At 42.6% G+C, this 27,395-nt stretch overlaps 2 protein-coding genes across 12 annotated transcripts in view; one reads left to right on the top strand and one right to left on the bottom strand.

Annotated features, from left to right (window-relative positions):
* The window catches only part of mcf2l2 (MCF.2 cell line derived transforming sequence-like 2), an 83,144-nt gene that overhangs the window by 31,014 nt on the left and 24,735 nt on the right, over window positions 1-27,395 (top strand). For 8 of the 11 annotated variants that reach the window (XM_076277902.1, XM_076277910.1, XM_076277903.1 and 5 more), the window contains exons 4-17: window positions 1,675-1,765; window positions 2,216-2,335; window positions 10,688-10,804; window positions 10,977-11,126; window positions 11,406-11,530; window positions 11,687-11,801; window positions 11,961-12,080; window positions 12,336-12,527; window positions 14,010-14,201; window positions 16,028-16,205; window positions 16,415-16,518; window positions 16,764-16,852; window positions 26,560-26,626; window positions 26,963-27,078. In XM_076277902.1, the coding sequence (XP_076134017.1) occupies window positions 1,675-1,765; window positions 2,216-2,335; window positions 10,688-10,804; window positions 10,977-11,126; window positions 11,406-11,530; window positions 11,687-11,801; window positions 11,961-12,080; window positions 12,336-12,527; window positions 14,010-14,201; window positions 16,028-16,205; window positions 16,415-16,518; window positions 16,764-16,852; window positions 26,560-26,626; window positions 26,963-27,078 (1,776 nt within the window). The remainder of the gene's footprint in view (window positions 1-1,674; window positions 1,766-2,215; window positions 2,336-10,687; window positions 10,805-10,976; window positions 11,127-11,405; window positions 11,531-11,686; window positions 11,802-11,960; window positions 12,081-12,335; window positions 12,528-14,009; window positions 14,202-16,027; window positions 16,206-16,414; window positions 16,519-16,763; window positions 16,853-26,559; window positions 26,627-26,962; window positions 27,079-27,395) is intronic. The other 3 variants (XM_076277909.1, XM_076277900.1, XM_076277901.1) reach the window with 2 other exon arrangements.
* b3gnt5a (UDP-GlcNAc:betaGal beta-1,3-N-acetylglucosaminyltransferase 5a) lies at window positions 18,208-25,292 on the bottom strand. Its single transcript, XM_076277911.1, has 2 exons — window positions 25,030-25,292; window positions 18,208-19,932 (listed from the first exon to the last, which is right to left on the bottom strand). Exon 2 carries the CDS (start codon window positions 19,671-19,673, stop codon window positions 18,534-18,536), a length of 1,140 nt encoding a protein of 379 aa, XP_076134026.1. The 5' UTR covers window positions 19,674-19,932; window positions 25,030-25,292; the 3' UTR covers window positions 18,208-18,533.

Raw genomic sequence — 27,395 nt, 5'->3', positions numbered from 1 at the left:
TCCTTCCACTTGCAGATAATGGCTCCAATACTGCTTGCTGGATGCTACCTAAGTTAATACTAATGTCCGGTGAAAATTTCATGCGAATAGCCTCACTGGAAGTATACTTACTGAAAAAAATATTGACGTGTTCAATACTTATTTTCCCCACTGTATATTCTACAAGGTAGTTGCCAAAGTGGTCCACATACACAATATAACATTATAAAGCAATTCTTAGGGTGATGACGAGTGAACTATTTACTGTAGCAAGAAAGTATGTCTAAAATGCTCAAAATTGTCAAAAAAATAATACTTAATTTCTTCATTACTTCAATTCATGCTTATTAGAGCGCTTGAGTGTATAGCCTGCTCAGTCAGCTGCTCTAGACTACACCCATTTGAAAGGAGTTTCAGAGCAGAAAGTGCAGAGATCTTTTTGCTGAGGTGTGTCTTTGTGGTGATGACACACATATTCTCTACAGCAACACAGGAAACAGATGTTGGGCTATGTATCCAGTGACAGAAGGCAGATATTGGTGGGGACTGGTTAATGAATGACCCACTAAAGACATATGCCAAATTTCTTGTTTTTGTCCATGAGAGAGGAGAGTATGGAGATGGTGATTACCTAAAGATCAGCCAACGATTACAATGTTATCGTGCAGATGATCTGCAACAAAACTATCACCCTGGCAAAGTGTTCATGTTCAAATATTATGTTTGCATTTCCCGTCTTGGTCCACAGGATCTGATGATGTTTTAATTCATATGTCTGTTTATGACTCCAATGTTTGTGTGTGCCTATTTTGTTTTGAATCTATGATCTTCCTTGTCAACTTGTTCCTCCTGTTCCTCGCGCCCCACCTGTCAGGCCTGCCCCACAATTTGAGAACCATTGATCTAGTGAGACTTGTTCAGCAGGAAATGCTGCCAGCACAGCCATAGTCAGTGAACGCTCAATGTGGTAAAAAGAGATATGACGAGGGTAAGGAATTTGAAAAGCAAGAACATAATGTTGGCATAGTTGCATCAGATATTGAGCTTGTCAGCCTAGTTTGCTTCAGCCTGAACGCTGGAGAAGTCCACAACATGACTGACCTTAAGTCAGTCTACTTCAGCATCTTTGAACATAACAGTGCACAATGAACAACTAACTACAAAAGCCATCAAGAGCATAATCACGTTCATAATCAAAGTGACGTTATGACCCAGTTGTACAGTAGTATGTTTGTCCAATGTGTGTGATGCTGCCATAGACAAAGTGATGTCAAAGAAAACTGATGATGACATCCAAAAGTTTTTTGAGAGTGCTTCTACACTCTTAAAACAAATGTGTTGAAAATAACACAACTTGTGTTGTTTTTAACACATCTCTGTGTCTAGATAGGGAGAACACAGTTTGTGTTGTTTCCTTTTTTTATTTGTTACACAATATGTGTTGAAAATAACACAACTTGCGTTAAAAACAACACAACTTGGCGAAAATGATTGTGTTAATTACAGTAAAATATAAAATTTGAGAAAAATAGGGTTGAAACAGGTGAGAACAAATTTTCTTCATGTTCATTGACCCCAGAAGACAGTCCAACCACTCTCCCAAAATTAACATTTGAAACCTACAAAAACCACATAGGCCCCCCCTACTATTCAGAACCAAACCTCTATGTTGTTCCCTTGTCTCCTCTTCTCCAGTCTGGATGCTGCTAGCATCGGCTTCGTCATCATCATCGATCGTCGCAGGGACAAATGGAGTGCAGTAAAGGCCTCCCTGGCAAGGATAGCGGTCAGTCACTCCACACTCCTATTCTCTGAAGGGGCATTGCTGTGCCTCAGATTTCCATATGTCTTGATACACTCACTGATAGAAATGAATGCCACTCAGGCATCACTGAATCACTCATGAACTGATGGGGATTTTCCCATATGGAGCTACTGTAGTAAGCGACTATATATAATGCTTAAGGACGCTTTGGCCAGAAATACAGATTTGTGCAGATTATGTATGAACTATTTTTCGTCTGCAAGTTGGATGCAATCAATGACAGTGACAATTATTCATAATGACAAAAATAACAATTGTTTATTTTATTGGGTGAAGACATGAGAGGATAGCATTCAAATGTACATTATGATATTTAGTAGAACACTTTCTGCAGGATATCAGGACAGCCTGACCACATGACAAAGAATGGTGTCCTGTGTTTGTTTTGGAAAATGTATCTTTATCCAACAGGGGGCATTTCCAGGGAACCTGCAGCTTGTCCTGGTGTTGAGGCCCTCACGCTTTCTCCAAAGAACAATTGCCGATATCGGCATCCGGTTGCACCGGGATGACTTCAAAATGAAGGTACCGGTAAGCATGCTTCAGTGATTCCATTTTCCGTCCATCACGACCTAGAAGCATGTGTAGAGGTGACGACTATTTACTCATGTCTCTTTCACACACATACATAGTACACACCCCATCAAAGCGTTGGCCACATTTCAGTTGGTGAAGTGCTTTTCTTTTAGATGATTGTTAACATCGTACTGACTGTTCCATTTAGAGACCCTTGACCTTAACCACTGTGTTATCTAAAGGTGTGTTTTGTGTGACATTGCCCTGTCTTTCTAGTGTTGCACTGGAATGTTGTTTCTGTCATATCATTTCTATAGAACAATACATGGATGCATGTGTTACAGCCTGGGTTTTTAGTCAGTACCCAGAAATATACAGTACTGTGCAAAAGTCTCAGGCACCTTACATGTTTTGTTTCAGCAATGCTATAAGGACCATATTGTTTATTTTTCACTTTCTTAATTAGAATATGACCAGAGAACACAGTAAATATGTACATAGTAGTCCATTAAACACACATAAAATGCAGTTTTTGTTCTGATACTAGTCCAATTTCAGTCTCAAGCTACCATTAGAATTATTGTTTTAGTGTTATAATGACCAATCACCCAAGGAGAAGCTCTTGATGGAGCTGTCGTTCCCCACCCAGACCTCTGATTGGCATGCCTGGCCTGCCAGAAGCTGGGGACTGTGGCAGGGAAGAAGCTATTGAAAAAACGTGTTCTGTGGGTGATGATGCTATCCACTCTGCTGTGTCTCAGGTTGTACAGTATGTGCAGTGTTTGTGTCTGAGCAGAGAATGAGCTGGGTGGAGTGAGTCTCTGATGATTCTCTTTTCTGACAGCGCTGCACAAACATAGAGTCCATGGAGGGAAGTGTTGCCCCTATGATCCTCTCTGCCATCTTTATGACTCTTTGCAGAGCCTTCCTCTCTGCCTGTGTGGTGGTACCATCCCAGACAGTGATGGCTGTGGTGAGGATGCTCTCTATCATTCCTCTGTAGGCCTGGGTGAGGGGGCGGTGGTTCAGACCAGCTTTCCTGAGCAGCCTGATTAAATAAAGCCTTTGCTGGGCTTTTCTCACTGTGGCTGTGGTGTTATGAGTCCAGCTCAGGTCAGATGTAACTTGCAGTCCCAGGAATCTGTAGCTGTCGGCCCTCTCCACCTCAGTCCCTTTGATGATAAGAGGCTGTAGAGGGGGAGGTTTCTTCCTGAAGTCCAGTACTATTTATTTGGTCTTGTCAGTGTTTAGGATGAGGGATGAGGTCATTCTTCTCTCCATAGACCAGGATGTCGTTAACCAGCGCCCCCCCCCCCCCCCCCCCCCCCCCCCCCCCCCTTGATAAGCCCCAGGTTGGTGGCGTCATCAGCATATTTGATAATGATGGACCTCTCCTCCCATTCTCACCACCTGTGGTCTCTCTATCAGGAAGTCCAGAATCCAGTTACAGGTGGGAGTTGGGACGCCAAGGTCTGTCAGCTTCTTGATCAGCTTGCCCGGGCGGATGGTGTTGAAGGCAGAACTGTAGTCCAGGAAAAGCATCCTGGCATACGTTTTGCTACCTTCCAGATGTTGCAGAATGTGGTGTAGGGCTATTGCTACCGCGTCATCCACTGATCGATTGGGTCGGTAGGCAAACTGTAGGGGGTCGACGGTATCCGGGACTGTGTAGTTGATGTGTGTGAGAACCAGTTTTTCCAGGCACTTCATGGCGACTGGTATGAGTGCCACTGGCCTGAAGTCATTGAGGATGGACGCGTCTGGTCTTTTGGGGACGGGTATGATGGTGGAGGATTTGAAAATACGGGGGACTACAGCCTGGGATAGTGACAGGTTGAAAATGTCAGTGTACACACCAGCTAGTTGTTCCCCACAGGCCTTCAGAACCTTGGGAGGATGGACTTCTGCAGCTCGTACCGGGCTATCTTATACTCCACTTGATCTCCTGATTTGAAGGCTTCCCCCCTCTTCCTAATTTTCTGTTTTATGTCCCCATTAAACCAGGGTTTTTGGTTGGGGAACATACGTACAGTCCTGGTGGGTGCACATATGGACGTGCACCAGCTAATGTAGTCACTCACAGTCTCTGCGTATTCGTGAATGTCATTAGTGGCCTCTTTGAAGAGGCTCCATTCTTTGGCCTCTAAGCAGCCCTGCAGGCTAGCCTGTGCTTCATCAGTCCAAGTGTTAATGGTTTTGACAGTGATTGGTTTTGTTTTGAGCCTTTTGTTAAGCTGGTTTGAGCCTGATTGCCTGGTGGTCAGACTTTCCAAAATGGGGTTTTGGTTCGGCTGAGAAGGCATTCCTGATGTTACTGTAGTAGTGATCCAGTATTTTATTGCCCCTAGTGGGGAAGGTCACAAACTGATGTAGTTTAGGCATGTTTTTCCGGAGATTACAGTGGTTAAAATCTCCCACAATCCATAGCATTGCTAAAACAACAAATCGAATGGGTGCCTAACACTTTTGCACAGTACTGTCTTCTGCTGTGTTTTGGTTCAGGGCTGTGACAAAACGCTTGACTGATGTGCTTGATGTGTGTTTGTAGTTTGAACCTCCAAGTTGTTTACATAGAGCAAATTCAAGAGGTTGAGTCTTATAACTTAGCCTACTGCTCATACAAACTCTGCCCCTGTGTTTTACTTACACAACTACCACTGTCAATAATAGATGTACCGCAGAGGAGCGGTACAAAATATGACCGCCGCCCAGTCCAGCACATTTTTTCTACAAAAATAAGTCACGTTTGTCAAATTGTGTTCATTTCCTTTTTCGTGTTTGTAATTGAGTGTGTGCAGAGTGTGTGGTTGTTTTTGAGTATATGAGTGCTTCTGTGTGTGTTTTTTGAGTGTTTGTGCCTGCATATAAGTTGTGTGTGTGTGTGTGTGTGTGTGTGTGTGTGTGTGTGTGTGCATGTGTAGTGTGCTATTCAACTACTTTACCAATAATCTAGCCCATCTGTTACAATAATGCATACAGAACTGGTTCCTTCCTTCAAAATACTGTAGGGGACTAGTGAATCACCATCATTTAACAATGTTAACAAGCATCAAATGTAAAGTGTGTGTATATATATATATATATATTTTTTTTTTCTTTCTTTTTTTTCTTTTCTTTTTATTATACGGCTCTTCACAATGCTAGTAGAACGCTCCATTGACTTGAATGGGATTTCCCAACGTTCTACGGTAAAATATTTTCATGTAATTACCGCTGCAAACATATAATTACCGCTGTCAATGGCAACGGGTTTTGTGCTGCTGATTTAAGTTTTTCATATCACTCCGCAAGTAGCCCAGTCACTTCTTGCATTGGAACTTCATTCAAAAGTGAAAGCAGACGGTTGATCAGCTGTGTTCTAAAGAATGTTTGATTCAAGTTTAGCGTGTGTTGCGAACTATTTGCTTCTCAGCAAAAGCCACGACGAAACGGTAACAAATAAGTGTAAAGAGACATATCGTGGAGTGGCGTGTCGGGGTCCGGTTCGCCCTGTAGGGAATTATTTTCCAATAATGACCGGCGTTCCATACATTATCCCTTACATATTTAACAGGAGAAAAAAAGGGGTAGGGTGGGGTGAGAATGGTTAATGTAACAACAACATATTACAGTTATAGCACTTTTCTTGACACTCAAAGCGCTTCACAGGAAGGGCGGAATCTCACTAAGCACCACCAATGAGTAGCACCCATCTGAATAATGCACAACAGCCATTATGTGCAAGAATGTTCACCACACACTAGTTTCAGGTGGAGAGAGGAGTGAATGAACCAATTACACACTGGGAGGATGATTACAAGGCCATATTGAATGGACCAGGTTGGGAATTTAGCCAGCAAATCAGGGAACCACCTACTCTTTGCGATAAGTGCCATGGGATCTTTAACAACCATAGTGAGTCAGGACCTCAATTTAACATTCATGCAAAGGAAAACATCTCCTGCAGTACAGTGTCCCTGTCACTGCAATAGGGCATTGGGATTGATATTTGTTTGGTGTTTTTTGGCCACAGGGAAGAGTGCCACCTACTGGCCAGCCACCAACACCAATTCCAACAGGAACCTACTCTTCCAAATAGGTCTCTTATCCAAGTAATAACTAAGCCTGCTTAGCTTCAGTAATTCAGCAAAGTCAGGGTATCTGCTGGTCTGGCTGCTGGCTAAAAACAAAATGTGAAAGGCATGTATGATTCTAACCGTCTCACTGAACTGCATTATGCACACTGAATTCTCACTGGTACCAAAACATGATTAGTTCATAGATTTCACATGTAAAATACATTTTATACAACCCCACCCCCATCTTGCCTGTCATAATTCTGATAAATTCTTAAATTGTGTGCATGTGTGCGTGTACGTGTTTATGTTTATGTGTGTGTATATGTGTGTGTGTGTGTGTGTGTGTGTGTGTGTGTGTGTGTGTGTGTGTGTGTGTGTGTGTGTGTGTGTGTGCGTGCATGTGCTTGTGTGTGTGCCTGTGTGCGCGCCTGTGTGTATGCATGTGCATGCATGCGTACATATGTCTACTGTGTGTGTCTGTGTGTGTCATATGTATGATTACTGTGAATGTATGTGTGTGTGCGTGTGTATCTGTTTATGCACATGTGTGCACAGGGCTCCAGAGTGCGACCAATTTGGTCGCATATGCGACCTAATTTTTCAAAAGTGCGACTAAAAAAAATCGGAGGTCGCACCGGTGCGACCAGCTATTCGAGAGAGGAAAAAGTGTCCGCATTGAAACTCTATCTTTGGTTCAATAACAGACACATATTTGGCCAATATCGTGGTTTAAACAAATCACAGATAGTGAAGGGCGGGACCTCCCCTCTGATTGGCCGTGGCCCAGTGCCTGTGTGTAAATTTTAAAATGCGTGTGCTGCAGAGAGAGAGAGAGCGAGAGAGAGGTCAGAGACCCGTCAGATAAACAGAGTGGATGTAGTTGCATTACAGTGTTGTCACATAGGCCGAGATAAATGTCCCCTCTCCCCACTGCCTTTCGGCGGCTGGCAGCAGCAAACCGATCAGACGAGCCCGAGATGATGATCAAGTTTATCGTTGCCTACGATAGGCCTAGTGAAACTTCCCTGCAAGTTCAGTCTGAAATAATTATTCACCAGAAAAATAGTTTGAACGTAAACCTGACGTACAGGAATGCCACTTGCGCCAAATTTATAGGAGTCATTGCAGATGAAAAGACGTCTTAAAATTGCGAACAATGCATACAAGGCCTTCCCGAACGACAGAGATACAGATATCGCCGAAAAGGAGTGCGTCATTGACCGCAGTTACATGCAGGGAGTAACCCGGTTTTCAACAGTAATATTCGTTTTGCGCGCGAGTTGTGTAAACTCATTCTGATGGCATCAATCAATTTAATCCGGTATTTGGCGCAAACCGAATATCGCTGCTTCATTTAAAGCCCGAATATTCCCTGCATGTATAACTGTGGTCATTGTGTACGGTGAATTGAATGGACACATTTAGATCGAGCATGGCAAGTAATAGCCTATAATAATAGGCCTACCATTTCATTACTGCATTAACCATAGTGATGTTCTTATTGGAAATTTAAAAATACTAAAATTAAAAAGTTAATTGCATTGTGGGGCTGTCAAATGATTATTGCAATCATCATTGCAAAATCACATAAAAATCCCCCAGGCTACTTGGAACATCTCTTTAAATTGTGCTCAAATACATTTCTATGGAAGATGCTAGCATGGAGAGCTGGTTTAGCCAAGGCCTAAAGATCATGAAGGATAGTATGTAAGACATTGAGCCATGAGATGTGCAGTTTGAAGCCCTTAAAAGACGTGCACTGTTAATTTACTCACTGTTATTTTTATTTAATTCATCTTGAGATGTTTTAAGTTTAAATTTCAGCTCAGTGAAGCACTTAAAGCACCAACACTTCATTAAGTTACTTTTCTTGTAGAATTGTAAATCATAAGTCATAGGACAACCTATATAGGACAGTAATTAAAAGTGAACCTGCTGCAGTGTTAAATGCGATGTGGTTGAAAATGTGGGTGCACCCAACTTTTGTGCTGGTGCACCTAAGAAAAAAAGTTAGGCGCACCAGTGCAACCAGTGCAAAAAGTTAGTCTGGAGCCCTGGTGCATATGGAATGGGTTAACATGGCCCCTGGAGGCAAACATACGCATAAAATTGGTCATCCTAGGCCCTACGGTTCTCAAGATATTCACAGAAAACTCTGTTGGTGTACAGTCACTAAATGTACACATAAATTAATTTATTGTATGGCCCCCCATGAATGGAATTCCAAAAAACTTGGCGTGCATTCAGAGGGTGTCATAATGTTCCCACACTTCCAATTTCGTGCAGTTTTGACAGGTCAGAGATACCTGCGATTACAACATCTAATTTTTGCTTTTTCATTTTTAACTGGGTGGCGCTATACATGAAATGAGTGGTTATGGGATGGGTTAACATGGCCCCTTAAGACCAACGCAAAAAAAAAGGTGGTCCTCCTAGGCCCTACAATTCTCAAGATATTCACAGAAAACTGTGTCCGCCCTACCCTCCTTTCAGGGGTTCAGTCCGGGGGGGGGGGGGGGGGGGGGCGACGGATCAAAACGAAAAACAATGAACTCAACGAATCCATTCTTTCAAGGTATTGGCCACAGGGGGGGGGGGGGGGGGGGGGCGACGGATCAAAACGAAAAACAATGGTTCCATGCTATCCTTGTGGGGCTACATGCCCACCAAGTTTCGTGCACCCCGGTCTTTCAGTGTGCTTCGCTGCGCGGCGGTCATAATTAAGGAGGTATTACACGCTACTGTACGATGACCCTCCATTTTTGAAAAACTCCCATTTCAAAGCCCTCTTCCTCAAACAACACATGAACCTACTGTAGGTGAAATGGACAATCCCAGTCCACTGTATTAGGGCTGTGTCTGTCCCTCCTGCCGTCTGCTAGCACCTCACCATCTCATTTCTTTAGCTGTGCCTCTGCACATTAGTGAGCCCATTGCAAGGGCAGTGTCAAAGCCAGAATGACGAAATAGCATGAGTTTAGGAGGAGTGTGGCGCTGCGACGCAATCAGAGAGTCATTCAAAAAGCCCACCGATTACAGGAACCCTATGCAGTATGCTTTTTGCTTGCAGTTTTCTCTACAGAGCTCCCCCTACAGCCTCAGAGTAGATATTTTTACGACACTCCTCACTCAGTCAGTCTGCCGTTTCCTTTTTCCCTTTTCCTCCGACAGCAGTTTACTTGCTTTCTGCTTCTTTTTGCTGGCTCTGCCATGACAAATGTTTGAGAAACTCCATTGCTACCTTGTTCTAGCCGGTGCCTGGCGTGTATGTGTGTAGTGGCGTAAAGCATTTTGTTACATCGCGAGACCGTGAGACGGCCACCATTCAACCCAGAAAATAACTCAGAAGCTGTTAAGTTAAGGTAAATGAAGCTAAAGAAAACTGCATAGTTCCCCTTTAAAAGGTATCGAGCTCACTTCTGAGAACACTGCTTGTCCCCAGTGCTAGGCGTAGAGATAGGCAGCTCTATCTGAAGAGGGGTGGGGTGCTGTTGAGATTAGTAATGTGGATAAGACGACCCATCCCTGCTCTATGGCCACTCCGCTTTCTGGTCCCGTAGGCGTACAATCGGCGCTTATTTTAGTCCCACCGGTCTGCTCTCATCTCATATGGAGCACAGTTATCTGTTCTACATTCCATAGACCAACCTGCCATGGGAGGTCCTGAGTAGACAGGAATCATTTTGATGCTTGCTCTTTTTATCATTGCGACTGTCCTAGTTAATGTGTAACTTTCGGAGCTGCTGGTCTCGCCTGGCGTAATTGTGTTGCCCTTTGGCCCTGCTATTTTCCATACAAGGGTGTCAGCCACTCTGTTCAGTTGGTGTCATGTTACCTTGCAGTTTCTCTTTAGAATGTGCCTGGCTTCCCTTGTTTTCTGTAAGAAAAGGGACTCGAGGGCCTCCTGAAATATGGGCCTGGTCATGTGACATTCTCTCAGGACAAGTATGAAAGGAGCCCTGACGAAGCATATCATGCCAGACTGGCAAAATGTGACTGTATGACAGCAGTTGTGTTGACATGGAGTACTAGACTGTTAGTCAGTAAAATCATCTTCTATTCTTCTATCAAGTCAAATGATGATCGTTGGTTTTGAGAATTTTAGATAACTCACTCCCACAAGTGAGACATCATTGAAATCTTCAGAACAGTAATGTTTTTTTTATGTGATATACGAGGCCCTTATATAAATCTTGTGACAATAAAAGTCAGTTAAAACAATCTTGTGACAATAAAGTCATCATGTGAGTCATAATTGCTGCATCTACATTTTTCATGTTTGTTTGACGTCACGTCTTTATTTTTACAGATTGTCATGCTTAACTCCCTGTCTGACCTGCATGGTTACATCGACAAAGGCCAATTGACGTCTGAACTGGGTGGAAATCTTGAATATTGCCACAGTCAGTGGATCCATCACAGAACTGTGAGTCACACAGTTCAGTCACTCCTTCCCAATGAAATTATAATTCAAGACAATCTCTTGGCCTGTTTTTGTCACATTCAGAAATGTTCTTATTAAATGGTTGTTGTCTCTGAGAATTGAATGATTGAAATAGACATCCAGATAAATTTCAACGGGTGAGTTGTCTCTTTAGGCCATCGAGAATTTTGCAGTGACGGTGAAAACCACAGCCCAAATGCTGCAGAAGTTTGGCACAGATCTGGCAGAAACAGAACTTCCCAATGATGTGCAATGCACTAAAGATCTGTTGGGTGCCCATACAGAGAAACACAACAAACTGAAGGTGAGAAAAGCCCTGATCACACCTTTAGTGATATAACAGCAACAGAGGCCTAGATGAAACCACACTGGTATTCTGATTATAGTCCATCAGTCAGAATGGGGGGCAGGGGTCAGGCTGAAAAAAGAGATCTTACTCATTAGCAACAACACATGTTGATAGATAGATATTATATCATGGTCAGTTTGAGGTAAGATACTTTTGAGGCTTCTGTGATATTTCCTTTAACTGTAATCTTTCTGTAATCTTTCCATCAATTTTCCGTCATTGACTCATTGATAGGATGAACTCAAGCTTTCCATGAAGCAAGGAACCACCCTGCTGTCCTGCATCAAAGAGCAAGCCAACAAATCAGAAAGCCATAAATTAAACCCAGATGAATCAGATAACCTGACCACAGTGGAAAGGTAATAAAATAAAACAAATTTGAATCAGAAGTTTGTAGATGTATATTGTTATTACATATCAAACATAGTTTAGATAGTATAGAATTGATACCTAACATAGTATAGTATTGATACCTAACATGTTGACACCCTCTATCGTATATGTGTCTGTTGCAGGTTGTTGGCACAGCTGGATGAGACTGAAAATGCTTTTGAGCAGTTCTGGTCCAAACATCACCTCAAGCTGGAGCAGTGCCTGCAGCTGCGACACTTTGAGCAAGACTTCAGAGAGGTACCTCCGATTACGCCACACCCAAACAAATCATATACGTTCTCAAGGGGGACAATTTTCAAATGTCAATACTGTTATTCACTCAACGTTATTTTCCAAGGCCTTCTGAGGCAAATATCTGTTGGTTGGCTCTGAGGCTCCTATCTTTGTGTCCTCAAGGTGAAAGTCTCATTGGACGGCTTGATGAAGACGTTGGCCGCGCTGTCCGACATCGGGGACTCAGTGGCCCGCGTGGAGCAGCTGCTGAAGGAGCTGAAGAGCCTGGAGGACAGGGCGCAGGTCAGGCTCGTCACATGCCCCTGAGCACCGTCACGCTGCATCACATTCAGTTTGTGGCTCCTCAGGGGTGGAAGGCGCTCAACAAAACACTCCATTGATTTAAGGCCTTTCGCTTCACCCCCATCCCTAAATTGCACATTCTGGGTCAGATACGCCATAATCGCCCATCTGTCAACATTCTATGACTGAACAGACCATGTTGTGTTAGGTATAAGATCGTCACGTGTGGACTTCTCTCTGTGGTATTTCCTACAGGAGTTCTTGGAAAAGGCCCAACGGCATGCTTCATATGGCGACCAGCTCATCCAAAGCAACCACTATGCTGTGGACTCCATAAGGCCAAAGTGTGTTGAACTGAGACGCATCCGTGATGACTACAATAATGAAGCCAAGAAGAAATACGATGTCCTGTCCAAATCACTTGAAATTCACAAGGGCATTGACAAGGTATTGGCATGAAAAAACAGTCACATCTCAGAAAGAACGGATTCGTTGAGTTCATAACTAGCAGGCATTACTAATATGAGCTGGGAGAATAATCTTTATTTTGATCTTGATACCAGCTTCTCTTCACAAGTGTGGTTGCAGGAGCAGTTGCAAAGCTGCAACCACTACCGACATTGTACCTTCCTGTCATTGTTTTCCAAGGACATGTGTGACAAAAAGCAGAAGCTGATGCACAGCCAGAAGAGCTGTTTGCATTCACGTTCATGAACACATTTTACATTCATGCACAGATCTTGTCAGATTAATTTAAACTTCTTCCGCTGAAGGAAGCACGGGCAAAACGCTCTCGTACATCTCACACCCTGGGCAAAAAAAATCTCACACATTGCAAAACTGTTTTACATTCACACCAGAAAAGCTTCCTCCTCTCTCTCTCTCTCTCTCTCTCTCTCTCTCAAGTTGTGCTTTAAATATTTTTCATACTGTTCCTCTAATTTGCAGTGTTGTGCCAGTTCACAGCTTTTCTGAACTACTTTCAAGTTCAGTTCATACATGCTCAAAGTGAACAGTTCACGTTCAAAGTTCACAATTTTAATTCTGAACTAGTTCAAAGTTCAGTTCATTTTACTTTTTTCGTGAGATATTCAAATAAATACTTTTTTGACACTACGAGCTAGAAATCACTATACATTCTTTGAAGCTGCTCATTGTAGACATTTGCTCATGACACTGCAATTGTGGGTTTCTTACCAGGTGATGAAACTTGCAGCAGTACAGACAAGGTAGACCAGTTCTATACTTAGTGCAATGAAATCCAGCCCTCCGCGCTCTCGTCGTTGCCTGCTACGCGGCGTTGCTATGCCTACCCCGCTCTTCGGGTAACGTTGTGCGGAAGCCAGTATGCTATTCAACTATTCTCAGCCGGACACTACGTTGCCCGCAATGCATTGCGCACACAATGTCAAAACCATTTCTGTCTGGTGATACATGATTTAAGCGGCACCAGCGAGAATACAGGAGGGAGGAACTTTCTCTCGTTGCGTTTCAAAAGAGAAAACAGATGTCACTCAGTTTTCAATGGAAAACAAATTCCAACGTTCATTTAGAGTGATGTCTGCCGTTCATGACACATAATGTGAACTAATTCACGTTCAAGTTCTTTATTAAAAACGAAAAAAATGAGCGTGTTCAATGAACGCGTTCTTTTTAACTCGTTCACGCACAACACTGCTAATTTGGTAGCAGAACAAATGGAGCATTCAATTATATTAGGGCCAGTGGTAGCTATACTGCACTTAATAACTTATACAGGAGCCTCGTGACTAGTGTCGGTCCAATTACAGTTTAGCAAATAAAGTCATTAGGTTTAATTGCAAATGTGTGCATACACATGTGAGGAGACTAGCACATGTGAGTGTGTGTGTGTGTTTTCTTTTCTTTTTTCACTCTCTCTCTCTCTTTGCCTGTCTGTGTGATGTACAGGTGAACCAGTGGTGTGAGTCGGGAGTGTATCTGCTGGCCTCTCAGGCTGTGGATAAGTGCCAGTCTCAGGAGGGGGCTGAGGCAGCACTGCAGGACATTGAGCGCTACATCGAGACAGCTGAGGAGCAGCAACTGAGCATGCTCAGAGAGCTCTACAACCAGCATGAGCTCATGCTCTCAGACTATATCAAGGTAAAAAAAAAGTCACTTCATGAAAACACTACTCTCTGAAACAAGACTAAACAAATTAGATTTTGTCAATGAATACAATCATTTCCAGTCTCATATGGTGTGTAAGATTCACAGAAAAATAGGTCTACGGTGAAATGTCAGTAAAAAAAAAATAGTATGGACCTTTTTATTAATTCTTATTATGATTTTTTGTGAATATTATTCACAATGTTTTCTTGTATATGGACATGGTGGAGCAGCGGTAAAGTTACCGTCTGATGTGGCGGTCAGCATCAGTCCGTGTTGCTTTGGATAAAAGTTTCTGCTATATACAGTACCAGTCAACTTTAACTGTAACTTTATTTACAGTATGAAAGAGAATATTCTCGTTCTTGTCATTTTCAAATGTATACATCATGCAGTTCAGGTGACAGGACATTTAGGGCCCTATCTTACCAATCTTAAACGTACAGTCTAAAACAGATGGTTTGAATATGTTTAGGGCGTGTCCAGTCCAAAATCCTGACTGCGTAATAAGTTCACCTGATGCCAGACGCATTGTTCAAAAGGGTTTTTCTTATGTTTCTTAGTTAGCCATTGGTGTGTTTTGGGCATCAAACAATGCATTGGTATTTTGACGAGTCTGCGCATATGAAGGAACCTGCTTGCAGGCATGACCGTGTATGCATCACCAGGATTCCACTAAACCATGCTTCACTAAAATATATATGTGACTAGCACTCACCTATATGTGGTGAAACCAGTTATGCAAGATGGGATAACATATCAAGAGAGAAATCCAACACATTACAGGACATTGTGGCACTGACATCAATGCAGAGAATGTTGTGTGCAAAAGCTTAGGTTAATATTTAGCCAGTTGTTTTTAAAGTAGTTAAAATACATTTATAGGATAGCTCACAAACTCATTTTACAGAAAGAATAACAGGCTGCAATAGCAGGCCTTTGCAACATATATGAATGTGACCAAGATATACAGCAGCAAATTGTTGCAAATATATCAATATGACAAAAATATCTAGAGCTTTTAGATGTCCACTTTCAGATATTAGATGTCTTAGTGGTTACACAGCCTCAGCAATGATATGGCCATTATCCATTAGCTAGGTCGCTATAAAATAAGTCACTATAAAATTGCATTTAAATTGGAATATTACATTTGCCTGATCAAACAAAATTATGTTCTTGCATTGTGGGTACATCTATGGCTATGTCAATACTGAGGAGACAGTGTACTTTGTATCCCAGCCGTTTTATTTGAATCACTTTAAGCTTTACAGGACATTGTATTGGTCTAAAAAAGCATTCCAAACAACAATTACTCTTCTTTGTTATAAAGGAGAAATCTTGATAATTCTCTAAAGGGCCCCTTCTCGAGAACCTCCAAGGATTCTTGAACAGACTTATTTTTTTGAGATGGTGGAAAGCTTCCTGGAAGATTGCCATTGTTGCACACTGTTTATGTAGTGAGATTTGTGACTGCTCTGAAGAGACCTTTAAAATATCTCCTCCTGGATTTGTTTGGTTCCTGTTTCTGTAAAGCACAGGTCGGCTTAGGAATATGTGAACCTCAAGAAAGACAGCTTATTGTAAATGTCAACCCTCTGTATGTTGAGCTGTGTAAATATGAGTCATAAAGGAGATTTTCAGGATATTTCCCTCCCCTTTTTGAAACGTTCATTAATGTTCTGTGAATTTATGCTATGCTTTCTTTCAGTATAGACCACAAATATGTCCTTTATTTTTAGATTAATTTATTGTTGCAGCTGAATCTGCAAAAAGCATTCGCATCAAAATCAAAATGCTCCTTGTGTCCCTCTACATAGAGCAATGTCCAGAAGGCGCTTCAGAGGCTGCAAGATGTCCAGGAGATGTTTGAGAAGAGACACGTCAGCCTTAAAAAGCTGTCAGCCAAACAGACTCGACCGGTGCAGCCCGTAGCTCCACGGCCAGAGTCCTCGCCCAAGCGACCCTCGCCAAAAACTCCCAGGCCACCAAGCACCAGTGAGTTCCCCTACCCTATGGTCCTTTTAAACCGCACCAGACAGCAAACAAATGATAAAGCATGGCCATTGGCCACCTGCACATACAGATACAATTTGGTTTGGAGGAAGCATTCCCATCATTAATTAGTCTTAAATGATTTGTTTGTGTAATGGAGTACTTTCCAAAACATCATTATGAGATTGATACTAATGTGAAGCTCTCTGCAGCAGCCACGAGACGCGGCTCAGAGAATTCAAGTGCCACCAAGCAGACCACTGATGCGGAACTGGCGAAGAAGAAGAACATTCGGAAGGCCAAGGGGGGCATAAAGGCAAGTGATGTGTATTTGATTCCACCTCAGGGTTTGCTCCAAAGTCAGGGATATGAAGACTTCAATGTTCATGGAGAAAGCTTCCACAAATTTGAATTATAGTCACGTATGTAGTAGAACTACAGCAGAATCAATTAAGAATTATATGACACAAATTGCTGAAATCTGTATGTGTAGTAGTAGAGGAAAATCACAATATACAACACAGCAAACGCTGAAGGACATTGTCATTGTTCTGAATTCAGATTGAGGTGATGCATGAGGCAAGCCAGGGAGGCTCCAGCCACATGCTGGTGTCCAGTGAGACCGAGGAGAGCCTTTCGAACAGACGCAGGTAAGGGCCTCTTGTCTGAATCGTAAGTCATAAATCATTTTTGACAAAGTCCTCTTTTCAGTCTATATAGTAAAAGTATAGATTCTAGGTGTTTTTATATTATGTGTGCAGGGAATGCATAGTTTCTTAATTATGTTTGTCATGGACTGCACACACCACTATTGACACCACCGGGCTAGTCATGTTCAATGCAGTCTTGTGAGCAATGCGCTAATGATTGACTCTGCCATATTTTAAATTCTCAGGCTATACATTTACACACTAACAGTAGTACACAATGTGTGTGTGCATCTTATTCAGAAGAGATATTACAGAAAGACAATCTAAAGGGAAATAAACTTTTAGAAAGCTTACAGTCAGCACCAGCTCTTGTTCAACATTATATGCTAAATGCTAATGCTTATATGCATTATGACCACCTTTCATTTCCTGAGAATAGCAGTGGAGTGAACTCAACCAACACACTGGACTTTCCCTCCACATGTTATTTTGGTTTCGTTGTGGGTAAATGCTAATGGCTATTTGTGAGACCTTGTGAGTTGTTCTGGGCAACTGGCAGACAGCCAGTAGTAGAGCCAGGCAGTGATGGAGAGTGAATCCGTGGTGTTATCACTCTGGGTGCCTTGTTAAAGTAGACTGCTGGACAGTACAGCATGGGCTCATTTTCTTACATAATACACTTTGAACTAAAGCAAGAGCCTTGTCCTGTGGTCAAATTATTTTAGACGGAGTGACACACTGGAACGTTTGGGAAATGCCAGTGCTGCAGTCACATGGTTTTTCAGCAAATCCAAACTGCCCAGAAAAAAAACCACACAAGTCAAATCATTAGGTGTGTCATTCTACCATAAACTAAGAAAAAGTAATAATTCACCAATATCCATAAACTGACTAATTCCTAGAGATACACATATGACCCTTACCCAGAAACGGAGCGATTAGAAGTTAAAAGCTTTGTGGCGGCAGGGAGCCATAGAAGGACACAAGCTAAGTACTGTGTTAATTTAAACACTTTGAAAGTGCACAATAGATATTTTGTGTGTCTGTGGGTCATTAAGAGTAATTTTATCTTCCAAGTAAAAAACAAATGTCAGTCCTAATTACAAGCTAACATATTCCAGGCCCTTGTGGCAACCTTGGGAGAGGGTAATGCTGTGACGCCGGCCAGCTCTTACAGTGTCCATGTGGAATTATTTAGAGAGCAGGATGTGGGATACAGGGAATTGTGTGATGTCTTGGATGCCAGTGGCAGGAAATGTCTGCTGCTGGTTATGGGCTTACGGTTCAGAATAGAAGGGGGATGGGGTGGGGAGGTGAAGTTTGTGTGCTACTGTAAAGATGAAATGAAGCAATAGTTTTCTTACTATCAATCTGTTTAATTTAGAATGATGGCATAGAAACCTGAAGATAAACACAAATCTATGAGGTACGTCTCAAAATGACTCCCTTTCGAGGATTACAGTCATCAAACCTATAAGGTCTTGATCTAAGCCACGACTACAAAGGGTATCAAATCTGGTCCACATAGGGAGTTTCCATGACGCCAAAAGGCAGCAATGAATGAACACAAACTTAAGTACATGGCTTTAGCCTCAGATTTTGGGATTGGGGGGTGGGGTCAAGGAACAGCAGACAATAAAAAGAATAACACATTAAAAGACTATATTCGCCCCAAAGAACACTATAAGAAGGCTGCTTTACAGGGGTAGGTGTTCACATAGTAGGGTTTACAGAGGAGCATCATTTTCACTGCAGTGCAGTACAATTTCCCCATTATCCCAGAGGAAATGCCATTGATCTTTGGGTCAGTGGCCATCTTCCAGAGGTGCCGAACATCGGCCACGTGCCCATGTGAGGTGATCATCTTTTCATAGATGCAGGGATGATAGGGGGCTTTCCCCTCCCCTGAAAAGTAAACGTGTTCCTGAGGAGAGACCCCCATGGATTTGGCACAAATTCCCATGAACACATCGTCAATATAGAGTGAGGCGTTAAGCGATGTGGAGGCCTGGTAAATTTTGGCGGCCACATCTCCTGAGACCACGTAGCCAGCGCCAGCAGTGTAATCTGGGTAGGAAGGCCACTGGTACATCTCATAAGGCATGTAGTATTTGCTGTCTCTCCGGCGAATGGGTGGGGCGCCACGGTGAACATGGCCTGCCCAGAAGTCCTGCACACCATCTTCCTTTAAGCCCTGAAGATAGCGCACCAGGTTGGGCATGTGGATGAAGATGTCGTCGTCTGCCGACATGAGGAAACTGGCATGGGCACAGTGGGCGTGTGCCCAGCGGAACTGCAGCAGGAGCTTGATGGTTAAATTGTGAAAAGTGTCCTCAAAGTCCTGCTGCACAAGATCCTTGTAGGTACGGTCTTCCTCACTGAGAGCCTGTTGGACACTGGCCCGTTGGTGGGGATTGGGATGAACACCGAGGGCAAAAACCACCTTCACAGTCACCCCTAGTCCCTCCTGTATGTAGCTCTCATTCCCCCATGTAGATCGAATAGCCTGTCTCCTCTCCACATTCTCTGGCGAGGACTTGACAAAGAGAAGCAGCAGCACATCCTTCCCATTGCACATCTCCTTGTGGTCGAGCAGATATGGAAAACTGCAGAAGCTCTCCGCTTCTTCTCGACTAACACTGAAACTGTTGTTGATGAAGTCATAGCTGTTGACCAGGTAGCGGTATGAGTAGGACTTCATGTGCCTCACCACGTGGTGGTCCAGCTGCTCCCAGCACACCATCAGCACAGACAAGACAAAGCACATGGAGATAAGTTGCAGACACTGACATTTTCTGATCCTCCTGAAGTTCATAAACATTCTGCAATCCTTCTGGTCCCGTCAGCTCTCTCGTCAAGTCCAGTACAGTGTCTTAGATGAGTCACAGAAGCCACCCTGTCCGTTACTCCAAACTATGACCTGGGTTTCATTTTCCATCCTATCCACTGCACGGGGACGTGCTCCTCAAAGAGAGAGCTCTTCTCTCCCCCGTCTACTCCTCACGCCACCAGCAACTCTGTGTGATCCTGACTGGCTGTTCCCTCTCCACATGGTCCATCACACAGCTTCAATCATGCCTCTGTGAAAACAAAATTGATTTGACTTTAGTCAACATGGAATTGTCAAGAAAAGGGCATGAGGGAAACACAAACCAGTACAAAATTATAGGGACTACTGGCATACAGAAAATCTTCCATACTGTACCATTGAAACAACGGAAAAAACACGTGCTTTCTTGTATTTGGAATCGTCCCTATACATACAGTCGGATACTAGTCATAATCGTGGTTACCGCCCCCAGTTGCCGTGGTTACCGTGGCTGAAAAGCCCCGAGGGGGAAAACATTCGTTTAGATACCATGTAAACTAATGGAGGTGCACCGGCTTGAGTACAGAAAGCACCTATAAAAATATTAAATCTTTTAGCAAACATCACAAAACGGCACAAACACGTTTCAACTGAGAGTTATCTGTGTGTCAAGGAGGTTAAGGGTAACATTAAGTTCCCTCATTTTGCTAATTCCAGTTAAACGGCCAGAACTGTCTCGAGTGTACTCATTGTAGAACTGCTTTCAATGGCCGGACTGTGTAGCTCGGTTTAGCAAGCTAACCCTTTTGCCTTAACATCACATACTCGTAAGTTGCATCTGAATTTATTCTCACATGAATGCACATTCTCTACAATGGCCGTGGGAATAGTTTTAACAAGTAATGTGTACCAGTTGGTTATGTTACATTGACGATATAAAGTTAGCCAGTTAGCAACCTAATGATGCTACCATTGAATATAGCTTCCAGAGAAATTTGTCGTCAACATTGGGCAATCGAGGGTGAATTAAGTTGTTAGCATACACTGGGCAGTTAAGTAAACACAATTCCTACAAATTATTGTGTTCAAAAACAAGCAGAACTCCACCTGAATGTAAAACGAATGTATAAAGTCTAACTGTTAGCTAGTTCGCCCATTGACTTCCATTGTGTGAGGTTAGCATGCTTTCCCCCTCGTGGGGGGCGGTAACCTTTCCGAACGTCTTAACCGACTGTATCTCATAGATAAAAGGCCAGGTAACTTAAATTTGCAGTCTGGGATTGCGCAGTAGCACAAGTCGCGTTTGTTTATATTGAAATTTATTAGCAGACGCTTTTGTGCAAAAACCTTTACATTATATTCTTTCACACAAACATACGTAGGCCTACTTGTGGGCGTTTTTGGGAGGTAACCAGGTATACCATGCTATTGGAGGTGCAAACAAACGCTGTATTTCAATAATCGTTGAATGGGCAGCCAGCTTGCGGTCGTGAGATGATTGCTGAATGTGACAAAAAATATTATGGACTTGAAATCCATAATTTGCCCCCCCTCCCATAAAACCAGTAGGCCGCCTAAACTCCTCCGTTTACTCTTGGAAGTTCACCCGTCTTTTTAAGCAAAGCCTTGTTCATTTCATGTTGCTCAATCATTCTCTGCTTAGCAAATGGAGGGGATACTTTGAATTTTGAAATGGAAACCTTTACCAGAAATGGCAGCTCAGGCAAAGCCATGTGACAACACAACAGCTAAGTTAGCGAATGTTACCTTGCATTTCTTCATATCAAACATGGTAATGGCTATGGAAACTAACGTTACCTTTCTCTGACGGTGCAATACACGTTAATGTGACTTTGTTGCTGTATTTTCTAAGGTAGGCCCAAGAAAAACGTTGAATGAGTGTTATCCACGATCAGATTATGTCAGGCCTAGACTATGTGGTGTTACTAGCCAATTCAATTTTGAGCTAGCCATAGCCATTTTATCTGGCTTGATAATTAGCGGGCTAGGTTAGCTATCAATGTTGTATACCTACCGGTATCCTAGCTGGGTCATGGACGTTAATAACAGAACTTGCAGTTATTGCAAAAGTGCGCTGAGTCTACATTATACCACAATCAAGTGATGGCTTAATGAATCGTACTTAAGCTTACCTCACAGTCTGAAAAATGATTTGACCCTCAGTGAAACCCCGCCCTTTTAGATCCTCCAATTACAGATCGATTTCCAATCTTGGATGATCCTTGTTCTGAATGTCAAATGACGTCAAATTTTGTATTCTACTAGGAAAAAACATAGCGGGTAACATAATAACCTTCCTTTGATATTTTCTTTTATTTATTCACACTAACATGAATGTGGCTCCCTGAAGTAAGCATTCCTGAAACAAGAAGGTTTTAGCAGATAGCAGCTGATATGGCTCTAGCACAGATTGGCCTAAGCAAGATTCGCACAGGCCTACAAGCTCGGACATGTAAAAGCTTGTAAAGGCTTCATGTAAAGGCTAAAGTTTGTTGTCGTATGTAGATGGATTATGAACGTAGTAAAGTGAATGCGGAAACATGTAAGATTTAGGAAAATCTTGTCTGACTGCACTCATGTGAAACCTGCTGTTATGTTTAGTGGTTGGTCATCTCCAAATAAGGGTTTGATAGCCGATTCTTATGTGTCAGGATGACCTCTTTCTGTCCAAGGCACAGAGACTGACATACTGGTGTTGTTGGAGTAGGCCTTGTTGGTCTTCCTCAAAAGACCCAACCTGAACAATGAAAAATATTGTGTACATAGGCTACCATCTTTACATGCCATGCCGAGTAGGGAGCTACCAGGTGATAGTGTTCACTGAACACATACACGGGCAGTGCAGTTGCACGTGATTGTCTTCAATTATTCGGACAAAAAGAAACACTTTGCATGCAAACACAACAGACACTTTGCATGCACACAACAAAGCAGGTCCAGGAGTATTAATATCTTTGTCCTGTAGGCTTACAGGAATTTTGAATGTTTGAATGTAACTTTTGTAACTATTGTTTTATACTGTACTGTGAAACGAAGGACTTCTCAGAAACAGTCACATAATCATTAAAATCACTTTGCATATTTTGAATTAGGCAATAGGCCTACCCTACATTGAAGTACAACTTTTTAAATGATCCATTATTTATCTATTGATGACCTGAAAACCTATTACAGTAAAGGGTTAATAGATTGATGATATATTCTGTTAAGATTTATGGAGTTCCATGATTTTCTGATTTGTAAATTTCAGTCAGTAAATCTTTCCACACTGGATGCAGACTTGATGACATCTGCACTGAGCTTCCATCATTTTTGGTTCCATTATGTCCTGTGTACAGTACCAAAGACTAAAATTGCCATGGAACTTTAATGCCAATTCGAGCTTTAGCACATAGCCCGTCTGAGGAGAGTTACTGCAGATCAGCATTAAGGTGTCAGAAAAAAAATGATTGGCCCAAGTTGTAGAGAATCACACTATTGAGATAATAACTTTAAAGTAGCATGCTGCAAAAAAATTAGGTGAGGGGGTTTCCTAAACCAACTACTGAATATTCTTATTTGATAGATGACATTCATACATTCTGGTTATTTTTGGAGATCTGTGTGTCCAAGATTTACTATTTCTGGGCCTTAAAAAAGTCAGACTTAAGGTAATGAAAGACTGACAGGAAAGAGGTGAATGCTCGTGTGATTTATCATCTTTTTGATGTAATTTTTATGAATTGTAATCTTTGTTTTCACTCGTGAGAAAGCCTTTTGCCAAAAAAGTTTATCTGAACACTGCAGACCACTGAACATTGCCTATCGATGTGACAGTGGGTAGGGGTAACTTAAAAAAATTAGCCTATGTGGGACAGTAGTTTGCTGAACCTTTTGTGGGTGAATGTAACTGCCAACCCAGCGTTAAGTTCAATAATGGAGGGCTTTGAGCAACTGTGCAGATAGAAGTGCTGAGAGCTGTACTAAACATTCATTGGGACAAAAAAGAACCGTTACAACAGCAAGTTTGCGTAAAGCCACTGCTCACAACAAAGAGGCCCTCAAACCTCGCTTCGGTTCATGCCATGTCAATGCAGAGGGTGGATAATCTGTCTCTGAGGTCTCACAGTGATATGTTAGTCCAGAAAACCTGGAACAGAGTCTAGCGGTCAAAAGTGCACTAATGGAAATTATGCATGGAAAGCCTGTTTACTTGAAATATTCCTTTGTGGCATCCATTTTCACTGGCTGTGGTTCTCATGAACTTTGAAGTTAAACGGATGATCATCATGCAGATCAACAAAATAACCCATGGGAAAAGTAATCAGTAATCAGTCTTGAGGAATATTTCAAACCTCAGGATACGTTAGCATAGAGATAAACTTTCCGCCTGATATTTCCTGTCAGTGGAATGTTAAAATAGAGTGCTTTGTTGGATTTTTAAAAATTTAATTTAACCAATTAATAGTCAGTCGTTGGTTCAACCATGGAGATGTTACTAAATTATGGAGTGACTTTGGTTTGTCAAGATACAGCAATGGTTGGTGAGCAGTTCAAGTTTCTAAAGCTTTCAATATCTTTGTATTAATAGCAAATAATTATTTGCAGGTAGAGCAGTTTTCACCAAGATCACTGACTGAAAAGAAGTAGTGGGATGTGTTTAAAAATAGGCCCTAAGGATTTATTTTCCTCTGAAGTGAAATGTCAGCTCAGCTTTCGCATCTCCATGGAAACAGTATGTAAATCTGGTACATTAGTCATTACAAAAACAGCAGTAATGTTGAACAGTTTCAACAAGTATCTTTAAAGTGAAGAAGTAGTTCCAGGAATCTCTTTCAAAGCTGAACTAATCATCTTCATCAGGTTATTATTAACTACTTATTTATTAGTAGTAAGGAACATAGAGCCCATCACACCCGACTGGTCACATATAAAAATAGATACAAAAATATGGCTGCCCCTAAGTGAGTGTTACATTGTAAGCCACCAGCAGTTTAACATTGCCAAGACATTTCATAGGCTGCGATTTTCATGTTAAATATATATCTTTGTTGGGAGAAATATTTGAAGCTGAAAAACCACAACTGCTTAGAGGCAAAAAGGTTAGCTATCATTTCTCCTGCGCATTTCTTTGTTCTTACATTACCATTAGCTTGTGATCGGCCGACAGACAGATATTAAATTCAGCATGGTGCCCTCAGCTCTGGTTTTTTCTCACATTGAAAAGAAGCTAGTGTTCCTCCCCTGGGTTTTTATTGCCTGTGTTTTCCATTCGATCAGCCGCTCAGCCGAATGTGAACACCTCTGTCATGTGTGCGTCCTCCCGTAATGTGTGTATATACAAATAAAAACCACACATATCACTTACCAGTTAATCAGAGTCTCCCTCCATGTTGTGAGGAAAAGTACAGCCACTTTAGTTTTCCTCCCCTCTGACTTCTTCTGTGCTTGCGCTCGCCCCTCTCTCTCTCTCTTTCTCACTCTCTCGTGCTCCCTTACTCCTGCTCGAGAGCCGTGTGTTCTGTGTCTTTTGGTGTGGCCACTAGCTGCCGGCGGGCCTGCCAGTAGTTTCCTACGCACTGAATGTGTGGCTGTTGCCTTCGTTGAGAGACACTGCCTGTGAGGGTGGGGACGGGGGTGGAAGCATGGGAGTAGTTGTTTGAGCTGGGAGAAAGGGTCAACCCCTTTTCAAACTCAGCCTTCCTGACTGCCTCCTGGACTCAGCCCCTGAGCCCCCTCTCTCCATTATTATCATATAACCGAGAGCAAGGGCAGCAGCCAAAGGAATTGTGGTTGGATAGAGCTACCCGCCAGCACTTGGAAATTTGTGTCATCTGAATCACATAAGTGGTCTGCACCACAGCACAATAAAACTAATTTATCTCCTTCAGGGACCATATTAGGCAAGGGAATGTAGCAAAAAGCCGGGCGAGGTATGGCCCACAAACGGCCGTGCTACCATGTCAGTTTTGGGCAATGCTGTGTGTTTTACAGTATTATTTGTACAAAGTTGTACATAGTTTGTTTATTGAAAGGGAGCGGTGGGAAGTGATTCCGGGAACGTAGGTTGTGTGTCTTCCCAGTGGCTATTACCTGGAAATTGTGGAAAGTCAGGTTTGCTTTTTGGCTCAGTTCCACATGTGTCTGGTAGTCGTAATAGCATGAAACTGTCATCTATAAGGTACTCAAGAAGATTGACAGTGTAAACACTTACAGACAGCACAAACAACTTTTGCTGTGTGTTTTGAGGTTGATGTGGTTGTTGACTTTGTGCACTACTGCAACAGGAAGGAAATGTCACTGTATGGGTCCCATTGGGCTGGCAGAGTGGCCGTTCCACTAGCACACACACACACCAGTAGGTGTAGGCTACTACACTCACAGTGGTGGAACTTTATTGAACAATAAAATGTGGCTGTCCATCAAACAGTACTCAGCAGACCGACAGACTCGTGATGGCACATAAAAACCAAGACCTCAGAACTCATACAAATGTGCGCATTAAAGGGACCATTAAAGACTGGAAATGTTAGCTTTTCTCCAGCTCTTTGTTTTATGCCCACTCCTTCCCTTTAATTTTCTGTTTCTCTCTCTCTCTCCTCTCTCTCTTTCTCTCTCTCTCTCCTTCCCCCTCCTCCTCCCCTTAACACCCTTACCCTGCCAAATGTACTTCCTCTCTGCCATTACATCACATGCCAAACTTGTTTTTAATCAGACATGCAACCCAAATTTCTCCAATTAAAGTTTTTTTTTTTTTTTTTTGGAGATGAGCACAGACACCAGATACCATCTCCAGTCTCCTTTTATTAGTTTCATCTAGCAGCACTGACAACCTCACATTTTCACCATGCTGCCACTCCTGTATTGATGGGTTTTTATGTTTCTCTTCTCTCCCAAGGCACATTATGACTGAGCTGATCGAAACAGAGAGGTTGTATGTGGAAGAGCTGCAGAGCATCATTGAGGTACATGTGGTTTTTAATTGTTCCTCTCAAGATAATAGGCACACTGTCTGCCCACCAAGAAACCATGGAGATAGACAGAGAAAAAAAAAGTCTGACTGACACTGATGTTAAAATATGATTCCTCATTAAATTAAATGTTGTTGTCTTCATAAACTTATGCGGAGGATCTTATTGGCTTGTCACTATGCTCGTCTTTTTTTAATTTTGTATGCATTGTTTAAGATGGTCGTGGAGGCTATTTTAGTTTTGTAGAGGTACAGTCCACCTGCATTTGTATTTTCATAGGCCCATTGCTCAGCGCATTGTTGTGCAAATGGCTGTGTTCCATCTCTTCAGGGCTATGCAGCAGAGCTGGACAACTCTGAGCTCTCTCACCTCATCCCCCCAGCCCTGGAGAACAAAAAAGAAGTCCTCTTCGGAAACCTGCCTGAGATCTACGAGTTCCACAATCTGTAAGAAACGTTTACTTCCCGCTCACAGCATCTATTTCAGTCCCTGGTTGGATGGTGGACTATTGCTTTTGCATCCTCTTTTGTTTCTCTTACTTTGCATACATGAAGTTCTTCAGGCTCATGTGTTTGAATTGAGCAATGTCCTTTCCGCCCCCGCCCACCCCGAGCCCTACCCGCCTCCCGCCCACCCCAAGCCCAGCCCCCAACTCTCAGGCAACTGCACAACCCCCACCCAGCCCTGTTGCTGCTTGAGCTGTGCTGGTAACCATTCAAAGCCACACTTCCTACATTCCTGCCATGGTTTCCCCCCGGCTCTC

Source organism: Alosa pseudoharengus, unplaced genomic scaffold, assembly GCF_046254945.1.
Source record: "Alosa pseudoharengus isolate Yale_2024_CS ecotype anadromous, Long Island Sound unplaced genomic scaffold, YU_APseudo_1.1 YU_APseudo_1.1_scf_11, whole genome shotgun sequence".
NCBI lineage: Eukaryota > Metazoa > Chordata > Actinopteri > Clupeiformes > Clupeidae > Alosa > Alosa pseudoharengus.
This window is presented reverse-complemented; position numbering and strand designations above follow the sequence as displayed.